The sequence below is a fragment of the Emiliania huxleyi genome, assembly GCF_000372725.1.
Source record: "Emiliania huxleyi CCMP1516 unplaced genomic scaffold EMIHUscaffold_1068, whole genome shotgun sequence".
Taxonomy (NCBI): Eukaryota; Haptophyta; order Isochrysidales; family Noelaerhabdaceae; genus Emiliania; species Emiliania huxleyi.
The window spans coordinates 1-11,490 of record NW_005201999.1 but is presented as its reverse complement, the minus strand read 5'-3'; the positions used below and the strand labels follow the sequence as shown (position 1 = coordinate 11,490).

At 63.5% G+C, this 11,490-nt stretch overlaps 4 protein-coding genes across 4 annotated transcripts; 2 read left to right on the top strand and 2 right to left on the bottom strand.

Annotated features, from left to right (window-relative positions):
• Positions 1-2,038: 2,038 nt before the first annotated feature.
• EMIHUDRAFT_446806 (hypothetical protein) lies at positions 2,039-3,170 on the bottom strand. Its single transcript, XM_005792599.1, has one exon. It carries the CDS (start codon positions 3,147-3,149, stop codon positions 2,178-2,180), a length of 972 nt encoding a protein of 323 aa, XP_005792656.1. The 5' UTR covers positions 3,150-3,170; the 3' UTR covers positions 2,039-2,177.
• A 1,412-nt stretch (positions 3,171-4,582) lies between these two features.
• Positions 4,583-5,537, top strand: EMIHUDRAFT_446805 (hypothetical protein). The gene is made up of 3 exons (XM_005792598.1): positions 4,583-4,979; positions 5,053-5,118; positions 5,189-5,537. Exons 1-3 carry the CDS (start codon positions 4,662-4,664, stop codon positions 5,387-5,389), a joined length of 585 nt encoding a protein of 194 aa, XP_005792655.1. The 5' UTR covers positions 4,583-4,661; the 3' UTR covers positions 5,390-5,537.
• Positions 5,538-5,858: 321 nt separating this feature from the next.
• Positions 5,859-7,384, bottom strand: EMIHUDRAFT_251270 (hypothetical protein; the record flags this gene model as incomplete). Its single annotated transcript, XM_005792597.1, has 2 exons — positions 5,859-7,187; positions 7,313-7,384. 2 exons carry the CDS (start codon positions 7,382-7,384, stop codon positions 5,859-5,861), a joined length of 1,401 nt encoding a protein of 466 aa, XP_005792654.1.
• Positions 7,385-8,951: 1,567 nt separating this feature from the next.
• Positions 8,952-11,430, top strand: EMIHUDRAFT_251268 (hypothetical protein; the record flags this gene model as incomplete). The annotated part of the gene is made up of 6 exons (XM_005792596.1): positions 8,952-9,437; positions 9,725-10,099; positions 10,179-10,310; positions 10,387-10,540; positions 10,619-10,884; positions 10,957-11,430. Coding segments are annotated over 6 exons (1,887 nt in total), but the record flags the coding sequence as incomplete, so codon positions are not given.
• Between the last annotated feature and the right edge of the window lie 60 nt (positions 11,431-11,490).

Sequence of the window (11,490 nt, the reverse complement as noted above, 5' to 3'; positions counted from 1 at the left end):
CACAAGCTTCTTAAGTACTGTGGATAATTGACGCTCCGGGCGCTGCTGTCTGGCGCGCAGGGCGGGGCGGGGGTGGAGGAGGCTGCGCCGGCACCTGGAGACGAGGCCGCTGCGGCAGCCGCCCGCACCACCGGCTACGAGCCTTCGCCGCTCTCGGTGCAGGTGCGCGGCATGCGCACGGGCGGCGACGCGCAGGCGCGCATCCAGGGCAACATGCTGCTCGCCTTCAACACGCTGATGCCGCGCCTCGACGCCGTCTACGCCTCGCTCTCTGCGGCGGCGCCCGACGGCTTCGAGGAGCGCATCAACTATTGGCACCGCGAGTGCGGCCTGCCTACCGAGCTGCGGAGCCAGCTGCACTCGCTGCGCATCTGGGCGAACGCGGCGAGGCACCACGACGCGGCGAGGTGGAGGAGGGACGGGCCGCGGAGCGAGGGGGAGGCGTCGCGGCTAGTTGCCGAGGTGACGGAGGCGATCGGGGCGATCGAGGGGTAACATTTGTGTGTACGAGTGTTCCTCGAGGTCGTATGGTACACCGTCGTCGGTGTGTACAAGCTACGGCTTTTTAGCCCCCAGGTGTGAGGGATTGGAGGAGGACAGGGTCCCACACTAGAGGGTCGACAGCGTCACCTAATCTAAAATCTGAGGAATTCAGGCTTGAGGCATGTCGCTTCAGTGAGGCCAAAGTGAATTATGGATGTGTGAGAACGGTACGGAACACGAGGTAGGGACACAATAAGCTCGCAGTGCTGGTACGCACAGCTCGACGCGTACTCGAATGCTGCCACTGTCATTCTAGCCGGCGAGCGGCGGCGTCACAGCGTCGACTCTCACATTGCGATGACGGAGGATGAGACGCACTGCTTGCCCAGACGCGCGCCTCGGCGCGCTCGCAGGAGGAAGGCCAGCGGTCGTGCTGCGCAGGCCGTCTGGCTGAAGGGAGCAGCAGCTGGCGCTCAACAGCAGCGCTGGCGAGCGGCGCAGTCACACCACTCTCCCGCCATGGCCACGTGTCATTTCGCTCCAAGATTTGGCGCCAAAATGGCACTTTAGTGTCCACCTAGCCACGTGGTCCCACATCATAGGGCTCCATTTGGCTCACTCATTTGGTGGCACCGTCCAATCGTTCGCCGATATCCGAAACCGGGGTGTCCCTAAATAACTTTTCCAGGAGAAGGTATCTTAATTGCGGCGTGCCCGTGCCGCATTTTCTTTTTTTCTTGGTGGGCTGCCCATCACAGCGGCGCTGCAATCCGGCTGCAAAGCTGAGGGCGCCTCTTGCTGGGGCGCGCAGCTGAGTGCCGGGCTTCTCTCCGATGCAGGCATCTCCGAGCTTCGAAGTGCACTCGCAGCCTGCGACGCCGCGGGTGCTGCCGAAGAGCAGCAGGCATGCAAGCTCGCGACGACGCTCTTCGAAGACGGCGGCGGCGGCGGCATTGGCAGCGGGAATGGCACAGCGACGATCGTGGTGATCCCTGACAGTGGATTCGCGTGTGTCGGCTTGAACGTGTTTGTTCAGCGCGCGGGTGGGATGAACCTGAGTGGGATGCTCGAGACCTATCTTACTGTCGGCGCGCACGCCATCGTTGCGCGGATGGGTGCCGATGAGCTGCAGCATGTTCACCTCGCACCGCCAGAGGGGTTCTCAGCCATCGTGGGCCGCAGCGCAGCTGCTGAGTGTCTGATGGCGTTTCCCGGCATGGGGGGTGGGGACATGATGCCTCCCCCGGCCGCCTTTGGCCCTTCCTTGATTGGCGCCTGGGCAGTCTACCAGCCAGGGACGTACGCCGTCTACGTCATGGCGAAGGCTCGTGCTTTCGCAGACGCGCCGGCTGGCCTGCTGGCGCCCACCTTCTTTATCTCGACCGCCCTGGGGCGGTGATGCGCGGGCGCGCTCCTCACGTGCGATGACTCCGATCTCCGACACCTCCGGCTCCCTTCCCTATGGGGCACAGAGACGCAAGCCGAGCGCGCGGCGCGCGGCACAATCGTCAATCGACGAAGGAATCGAAACCCTTTTGTTTGGTACAACACGCGTCGCCGGTGACTAAAATTTTCTGTCAAATACTGAGGGTGCCACTGCAATCCGTCACATGACACATGCTCATGTTCATGATCATGTGCTGGTACGACTCGTCGTGGCTCTGACTCTCTCCGACATCGTCGGCACATGTCGGCTACTCCTGCTTTCTGCTTCCGGCATGCAGAGCCTCGGTCAGCCACGGCCCGATGGACCGGGCGCGTGCCTTTCCGTTCCGATTGCAGACCCTCGTGGGCGTCGCCGCCCGCCTGATCGCATCGACCTCGGCGGCCGCCAGCCAGCGGTAGACTCGGAAGAGCATCTCGTTGCCGAGGAGTCCAAACAGGTGGAAGCAAGCCATCTCCTCGAAGGCGCCCTGCCAGAGACGCGCGCCCTCGGGCAGCAGCCCCGCCGCGCGACAGAGCGCCTCGAGGGCGGCGTGCGTCCAGTAGGTGAGCCCGGTCTCGGCTCCCATCAGCAGGCCCGAGTTTCCAAACCAAAAGACGAGCCCCGACAGCGCGCCAACGAGGAGAGGGTGGGCGTCCTCGCCGCGGCGCAGCCAGCGAGAGAGCAGCTCGTGGCGCCGGCAGAGGAGCACCAGGAGCAGCCAGATCGACGAGAGGGGCGGGGTCACGTTTGCCCCGCCGCACAGCACGTACGACTCAAACGAGGCCTCGAGGTTGCGCAACGCGAAAGCGAGGGCATGGGCGGCGCCGACGGCGTACAGGACCGCCGGGAGCACGCGCGGCACCGAGGCGAGGCCGCCGAGCATCCCGGCGAGGACGCACCACCACGAGCCAACGAGCAGTGCCTGTGCGCCGCCGTTCAGTCGGAAGAGCGTCTCGAACGGCGGCGCGCGGCTGCCGCCGGGCTGTAGCCACAGCACCGCGCCGCAGGTGGACCACAGGCCGTTGCTCAGTAGCGCTGCGAACGCCGCCCAGTGCATCACCGAGCCGCCGCCGGTCCGGCCATAGCTCCACACCTTGAAGGCGTGGAAGAGAGCGTGGCACGCCAACGCCGCATCGGTAAAGGAGGCGGCGTGGCAGTCGGCGGAGCAGGCGACAAAGCCGAGGCGGAGCGTCTCGACGCCGAACTCATGCACACTGTGGCAGCTTGGGAGCGGGTTCATCTGCCAGGCGAGGTGGCCTTGCTCAATATAATGCGGAGCTCGTGCTCGAAAGAAGAATTCAACTCAGGCCAAGGGCGTGGACTGGCGCACACTAGCACACACATCGGCACACCACCGGAGCCGCCTAAGCGACTCCGTTAAACCACATCACGCCCTTTATCAGCTGTGTTCGCTCGCTGTGCGCTCTCCCGTTGCGCCGTTGCTTAATGTATTATGTTGCTGGCTACTCTGGAGTCCTCCTGGCTGCTCTCCGCCCACCAGCCGGCCACAGGCCGTCAGTCTCGCTGGCTGGCGTCGAGAGAACGGCCAGACTCGACCGACCGGGTCTCGTGCCGCTGCCTGCTTCTCGCGCCGCTGTAGCAGACTACAGTCTACAGTCGGTTGCGTGCGGGCATTAAGAAAACGTCGCATTAAGAAACCCTACCAAGCGATTTCCGCAAAAGTCTAAGAAACCACGGCGCGCCGCAGGCGCGGCCCCGAGAATTTAACAAAATCAACTCACACTCTCACAGGTTGTCACAGCAGACAGGCTCGACGACAGGTGCGGACTGGCGCGTTCTAGCACTATCACCCAAGAAAGGGCCCACACACGAGTGTGAACAGGAGCCCCGCTCAAATTTTCTCTTCGCCTGCGGCGCGCGCACTTGCTTGTCATTTTGCCCAAGTCTGCGGTTGTTCTGGGCGGTGTGGATGGAGGTGTGTGCGTCTTCCTGTCATCCCAAGTGGGTGGCAGACTGCGGACTTGCGACATCGGTCCACGGCGCTTCCTTATGTTGTCGTTTACCGTTAAAAAATCCTAGATCCCGGCTGACCTGGGGTGCCGGCCGAAGCTAAGAAACCACGGCGTGGGGTGGGTGGGGTGGGGTGGAAAGGCTTAGAAACGGCGGCGTGCCGTGCCGCGGGATCCTGCTTTCTTAATGCCCGCAACCGACTGTAGCAGAGCCAGCAGCTTGGCCGCGCATCCTTCACACACGCCGCCACGACCTAGCTGAGCGGGCCCGGTGTCGAGTCATGGTGCGAGCTGCATGTCCATGTGGAGGGGCGGGTTTGGCCACAGCAGGTCCACCAGCCAGACGGACCTCAAAGCTTGCCAATGCACTTAAGCTCCGTGCACAATGCCGCTCTCCCCGCGCGCTAGCTCGTTCACCGTCTGCCACGCCACGGCAGTGGAGAACAATGGACAAAAAAAGGTGCACGAACGACAAACGTGCGTCTCTCTCGACGCCGAACCGATGCGGGACGATAAAGTCAGCAGTTCACATAAACGCACAACCCCGGGCCCGAAATCGCAGAGAGACAGTCACGCAACACGGGGTCCCAGGCAAAGCGAGCAAAAACCTTATCGCAGTTCACCCCATCTCGCACTTGGAGTCCCCATCCCGAACTCGTTTCTCGCCCTAAATTCGAGCAGCCACTCTTCGCGCCGCCAATCACGGAGCGCGCCTGCGCCGGAAATCTAAAGCTGTGCACGTCGGGGTCTATTGGTGGTCGCTGCTCTTGTCCGTGTAAGGGATGCTCGCCGTGCTCGCCGCCGCGTCCTCGTCGCTGCAGGACACGGTTGGCGGGCCGGAGTGCTCACCATGCCGCTTGCCATACATTGGCGAGCCGCCTGTCGGGAAACGCAGGGCTGCCATCCTCATCGAGGGCCCCTGCGACTTTTGTGGCGCAGATGGGAGATGCTGCTCGCAGGACGCCGCCGGCTCACCGGGTTGTGTCGGCGGTGTCGATGTCTGGCAGCCCTGCGGCGTCGAGCGCTTCTGCTGCTCGTCGACGCCTCCTCGTCCTTACGCCAGTGGCGACGACGCGGGGCCTCTCCTTCCCCGGCCGCAGGTCGACAACGCACTCTCCGCTCCCCGCCTCTCTCCTCCCGCCAGCCGCAACCACCGAACCTCTCTGCGCACAGGTGCTGCTCTTGCTACTTGCCGTCGGCATCGCCGTGCTCGTCGTCGCCGCCGCCGCCGCCTCGCGGGTGCTCGCGGTGTGCCACAGAGGCCTCTCGCCCGTCCAGTCCGCCAGATACGCCTCCGGCGTAAGTGTAGGCGCGCACGCCGCTCGGTCTCACGAGAAGCGTCTCCGCCTTCCGTCCCTATATCCCCTACTCCCCGCGGCTGGTTGAGGGTGGACTGCCGACGACGGCTGGCCGGCAGGCGCCGTACCAGCCGCTCAACGAGGAGGGAGAGCGGATCGATGAGGGTGGGGTGAGCCCCGACCGAAGTCCAAAAAGCGAACCTGGGCGGTGATGTGGCCAGGAGTGCTGGGCTCGGGTATGTCTTAATGCTCCAGGGCGTGCACATCAGACATCTCACAGTCCCTGCCTGTGTAATACCTAGGGGTTTCTCGGGACTCTGGAGGTGTGCTAGTCGCTATGATATTTTTTTCTTTTTTCTCTCCCTCCAAAAGACCGAAGGGTGGCGGGGTCCAGACTCACACAAGTCCCACACACGGACGGCCGCCAAACTTGTCGGCGAGCCGCTCTCCGCCGCCGCTCCTCGCTACAAACCATGATGGTGTGTGTGCGCGTCACCCTCCCCCCCCCACACACACACACAACGAGCAGCACCCTCCCACCACGACTCGTCGCTGCGCCTTTCTGTTCTGTGTGCGGCGGCGAGCCAAGTCGGGCTCGATCTGGTAGCCAACCACTGCAAGGACATGCAGTTGTAGCCGTTGACCAAATCGCGATGTTCGTCGTCGGTGTGCCGTGTGCCTTTACTTGTTGTTCTTCTCGAACTTGGCGGAAGGGTATTCAATTATGAACCCTTCTGGAAAGCATTGAACGTGGCAATCCGTTTCAGCATTGTTCTTCTCGAACCACACTTTGCCTTCGAGGTCCTCTTTCGTCCAGCATTGAACGTTGCATTCATCCGTGTTGTCCGTGTTCTTCTCCCACGACGACCACTGGTGGTGCTGCATTGCATCGGAGACGGTCTGCTCTGTAAAGCATTGAACGTAGCAAATCTTTTGCTTGACGGTCCAATCTGCGTTGGAAACGAGGTCGAACTCCTCGCTCATGCAGTATTGCACCTGCTTGCCCCCCATCCAATTGGGGCTGTTGGCGACGCCCTTGCAATCGGGGTCAGCATTGCAGTAGTCAATGCCCCCTTTCCAAGCTGCGGCCTGGTCGAAGTAGGCTTTCCTTTCGCTCGTTGAGTTTGACGTCTTTGTGACCATCCCCTTGCATGTCTGCCCAACATGCTCGGTGTAGGACCCCATCGAGGCGGCCGGAAGGTTCGAGATGCCGTCCTCATCCGGAGGAAGGTTCGGGATGCCGTCCTCATCCGGAGGAAGGTTCGGGATGCCGTCCTCATCCGGAGGAAGGTTCGGGATGCCGTCCTCATCCGGAGGAAGGTTCGGGATGCCGTCCTCATCCGGAGGAAGGCTCACGCAGATCAGAGGCGTAGTACCGCCGCAGGCATAGGGAGGGCCCTCATGGTAAGGTTCCTGCGCCATTATGCAATCGTAGTAGTTGGCGACTGTCTTCAGCTCATACTTCACTCCGCAGCACTGGGCCTCCTCCGAAAGGGCCGATTTGATAAACCCTTCGTCAACCATCGCCTGGTAGTTTGTTCGGGGCATGCCGTTGAGCACAGATAAGCCGTTGCAAAGCGCAGTCTCGGCCTTTGTCAGTCCGTCGGGCGAGTCCGTCAGTCCGTCGGGCGAGTCCGTCACTCCGTCGGATGCGCAGATCAGAGGCGTAGTACCGCCGCAGGCATAGGGAGGGCCCTCATGGTAAGGTTCCTGCGCCATTATGCAATCGTAGTAGTTGGCGACTGTCTTCAGCTCATACTTCACTCCGCAGCACTGGGCCTCCTCCGAAAGGGCCGATTTGATAAACCCTTCGTCAACCATCGCCTGGTAGTTTGTTCGGGGCATGCCGTTGAGCACAGATAAGCCGTTGCAAAGCGCAGTCTCGGCCTTTGTCATGCACTTCCCGTTGTCGTCAAACCACGCGCAGTCGCCATTGCACCACGATTTGCCATTGCCCCTGGGGCACTCAGCGCACGACGTAGCGCGGTGTCCGCCGCAGGACACACCAACCTGCGGCAGGGGCGCATGAGTAAAGGGCGGTGGAATGGCCGGATCCAGCCTTGAAAGTACGAGATCGCGCGCGCTTCGCGCGCTGCACCGCCTGTTCTCCGCGGCTGAGTGACGATGTGAGTCACTTCCTCAGCTCTCAGCCCAGCTGGAGCCCCGTTCTCCAGAATTTTAAAGATCGTTTCTCGAACCCCATTCATTTTTCTTGTTATATTAAATACTAATATGGGAAAATTTGAGGATGCCGTGAGACGCATGATTGATGCGAGCGGGGGCGTGGGTCTATCGGACGCCGAGTGCAAATGAGATCAAGAGCGCGCTTGGCACGCGCAGGCCATGTGCTAAGTGCAGGCGCAGAGAATGCATGCGGACACAGCTGACGAGTCGGGAGATGTGGCGAAGCTGTGCACCGGCTGCTACAACGATGTGTTTGACAAGGCGCCATCGCGTGAGATCCCATTCAAAGCCAACTCGCTGAGTGCGCTCTACGCTCAGGTCCGGACACGCTACTTCGAAGCGTCCAGCCCGCCCAAGTCATATACCCAGGGTCTAAAAGCCCTGCGGCGGCTGTGCAAGAGGAAATCTGAGCCTGGCCTTGCCACGTTCCTCGCGGCCCCGCCGGCCGAGCAGCGCAAGCTTCTCCGTGGCAATATGCCAGACATTATTGGTGCTGACGTCATGGAGCAGTACAAGCAACTCTCTTTTGAAGTCCCACTCACCGACAGGCTGAGGCTGACTGCGACTGAAGTGTCTGACTGCAAGCGTCTGAAGCGGGAGGGCATGGAAGTGCAGCAAACGGATGGGCGGCAGACTATCAACGATGTACAACGCCTGATCCGTCACGCCGCTGAGGTCTGCAAGGCATTCAACACTGCTAAGCGGCATCCCTATCTTTCTAAATTGGATGAGTCCTCCTTTGTGCACGAGATTGAGGCTGCTTGGGTGCTACTGTTTATAACGGGCCGCCGTTCGTCCGAGCTCACGAGCGGGTGGTCGACCTTCAGGCCGATGGACGACAACCGCGCCATGCGTGTGTATTTCAGGGGCAGCTTAAGCAGGGGGTAGCTGCTGGTGACGCTGCCCCATACTGTATCCAGACCATTCTTCCGTATGAGCTGTGGCACCCCATGTACGTGTACTACTTCGCCTCCCGGCGCGCAGAGTCGGACGCGGCTCTCAAGGAGCTCGGTCGGACCAAAACCGTTACCTGCCTCAACCACAAGTGGGCCTCAAAGTTGAGGACGCGAGTGAAGCAAATGGTGGGTGTGAAGGTTCACTGTCTTCGGGACATCTACACAGTTGTTGTCTATCGTGTCTTCCATCACTCGGAGCACATTAGCTTTCCCCTCTTCCAGAAGAAGATGCTTGCTTGGTCATCAGTCCGTCACCGAGACGCTGGCTTACAACAAGCCGAACGTGGTGGTGCACAGTATTGAGACAAGCATCCCTGACGACCGCATCAGCATCAGCATGGATGAAGGCTGCCACACCACAGTGTTGGGATATTAGGCCGGCTCATATGAGAGATTTTTATTAACCAACAAGAATATGAGAAGTTTCATGTGACGCTCATATGAGGTTGACGTTTATGTATCTTAAGAAGCTGTTGGAGCCCCTTAGAGACGGTGGCTGGCGTCCAGAGCTGCCGTGGGGCCCAAAAATTGCATCTGTGAGTCTGGTGTGAGTCCGTGGGTGAGACCGCGGTGCATAAAGAAAATCCGATTGGAGCGCGCTCGACTGTTCGCGGCTGCGGCCTGTCCGAGTCCGATGTGGCAGCTCCACTCGGACGCCAGGCCGCCGCGCTGCGTGACGCCGACTGTCGATTCGCCGGTCCTTCTCGGCAGAGCGTCTCACCCCGACATGAGGAGTTGCGTCTCACGGGAGCACGCGACGCTCTCGCCCGCTCCAGACGGAGACGGGAAGCTGCTCCTCACCTCGATCGGCCACGCGGAGACGGGCGTCCGGGGCAGTGCGGGCGCGCCGTGGGTGTGGCTGCAGAGGGGCGAGTCGTCCACCGTCAGCGATGGGTTCGAGATCGCTCTCAGCAGAGGGAAGGCGCCCAGCAGACGATCTCCGCTGCCTGAGGAACCGGATGCGGCGGTGGTGCTGAGGCTCCTCCGTCAGCCTCCGCCGGCGGCGGCGGAAGCCTCGACTGCGTCGGGCACCGCTCCGCTGGCGCTCACCGCTGATGACGAGGGGTTGACGGAGGCGTTCGGCAAGGCGCGGCCCTACCGGATGCTAGACGGGCGCACGGTCTACCTCAACACGCTCATCAGGCCAGAGGAGAGCGAGCCAGCCGCCGCCGCCGCCTCCTCCTCCGCCGCCGCCGCCGAGCAGAGCAGCGGCGGCGCTAGTTGCAGCGGCGGCGGCGCTGGCTGCAGCGGCGGCGGCGCTGGCTGCAGCGGCGGTGGCGCGAGCCCGCCCGAGATTGCGCGGCACGAGCTTCTGTGGAGGCCGGCGGCGCTGCAGGCGGCCCTCCGCCGTCACGCCCGCCCCCTCGTGCCGCAGCGACCGACCGTCCCTCCCTCCCGCCTCCGCAGACGGCGCTCTTCACGTCGTACGGCACCGACTACTCCTTCCTGGCGGAGATGGTCGCAGGCTCGCCCGCGGCGGCGAGGCGGCGAGGCGTCACGGTGGTGGACAACTACGACCACCACCGCACGCCGGCCGGGCTCGACGAGCACACGTACACCGTCCACAACGCCGCCGTCCGCGCAAACTTCTCCGTCGTGCTGCCGCCCTTCTTCAGCGACGACACCGCCGCCGCCGACCGGACGCGCGTGCACCACGGGACGATGCACCCAAAGATGTGGCTGCTCGAGTTCAGCGAGGGCGGCGCGTGCGGCAGCGGCTTCCTGCGGCTCGCAATCTCCTCGGCCAACCTCGGCCGGTACGATGCCAAGATCAACAACCAGGTGTGGGCGTGCTGCTCACCCTGCTGCTGCCGCTGCTCTCCTCTCTTCACGCCTCCGGGCTCACCCTCTGTGTGGACAGGTGTGGGCGTGCGACTTTGTGCGCGCGCAGGACGCCGTCGAGGCTGCTCGCGCGCTCGGCGTCTCGCAGCTCAAGGCGGAGCTCAAGGAGCGGCGAGTCGACGCCGCCGGCTGCAGCGAGAAGGCGGAGCTGGTGCGTGTGGGGCGAGCCCGGCGGGCACAGAGCGAGCGTGCGCCGCCCCCCTCACCTCCGCCGGCGGCTCGCCTAGGCGGAGAGACTCGTCGAGGCGCGCCGAGCCGACTCGGCCGGCTTTGGCGCCGACCTCCTCTTCTTCGTGGAGCGGCTCGTCGGCAGAGCGGCGCCGGAGCTGTTTCGCCAGTGGGAGGCGCTGCTGAGCCGCTACGACCTCACGCCGCCCGCGGGTGCGCCTCGAGTTGGACGGCAGCGCACCGCTCTCCCCTCCCCTCCCGCATCCCTCTTTTGGTAGCTCACCGCCGTAGGCACGCACCTCATCTTCTCCGCTCCTGGCCGCTACTCTGGCCCAGAGGCGGAACGCTACGGCCTCCGCGCGCTGCAGCGCCACCTCAAGGTCTTGAGCGACCGGCCAGTGGCGCAGCGGCCGACAGCGGTCGAGTACGCGTGCTCGTCGCTCGGGCAGCTCGACGACATCCTGCAGCCGCTGCTCGGCGTGCGGCCAAACTACAAGCAGGCGCCGCGCATGGCTGTCCGCGGAGCCTTCCTGGAGGGGCTGCACAAGCCTCCGCACGTCAAGGCGCGAGGTCGTCCTCTCGCCCTCCCCCCGCCCCTCGCTTTGCAGCCCGCCCCGCCCTCCGTCTAGGGCGCGGCGGCGCGGCTGGTGTGGCCGTCTCTGACGGCATCGCTGCCCGCCTTTGCGCGCGGCAAGGGGATGCTCACCATCGGCGGCGGCAAGAACACCATGACGGGCCCGTCCGAGTTCAAGTCGCAGCAGCTCAAGGCGTGCATGGCGCACAATATCGCCGCCGACCCGCGCCGCTCCGCCACTCTCCACCACGTCAAGATGGCCGCCGGCATCGTCCGCCCCCTTCAGCGCGAAGGGCCGCAGCGCGAGGTGGCGCCGCTCTGCGCGTGGGTGTACGCCGGATCCCACAACCTGTCGGGCGCCGCGTGGGGCAAGATGGAGGCCGCGACCGGCAGTGACGACGAGAGCGGGGTCGAGGACGAGGAGTTTGTCGTCATGTCGTACGAGGTCGGCGTGCTGCTGCTGCCGCCGGAGCCTCGCCCCTTTGCGCTGCCGTGGGTGACCGCCGCGGCCCCGTACGACCCGACCGAGGTCAAGCCCTTCTCCACCTCCCGCTACCTCGCCATCCTGCGCGGGCGCGACTCGCGGGCG

What these genes read in the sequence shown, in the direction of transcription:
- EMIHUDRAFT_446806 (XM_005792599.1), bottom strand. Translation starts at nt 3,149, where the DNA reads ATGAACCCGCTCCCAAGCTGCCACAGTGTGCATGAGTTCGGCGTCGAG.
- EMIHUDRAFT_446805 (XM_005792598.1), top strand. Translation starts at nt 4,662, where the DNA reads ATGCTCGCCGTGCTCGCCGCCGCGTCCTCGTCGCTGCAGGACACGGTT. An exon ending in CTCTCCTTCCCCGGCCGCAG is followed by an intron (nt 4,980 to 5,052) that starts GTCGACAACGCA and finishes CTCTGCGCACAG; the next exon opens with GTGCTGCTCTTGCTACTTGC. An exon ending in CCGCCGCCGCCGCCTCGCGG is followed by an intron (nt 5,119 to 5,188) that starts GTGCTCGCGGTG and finishes GCGTAAGTGTAG; the next exon opens with GCGCGCACGCCGCTCGGTCT.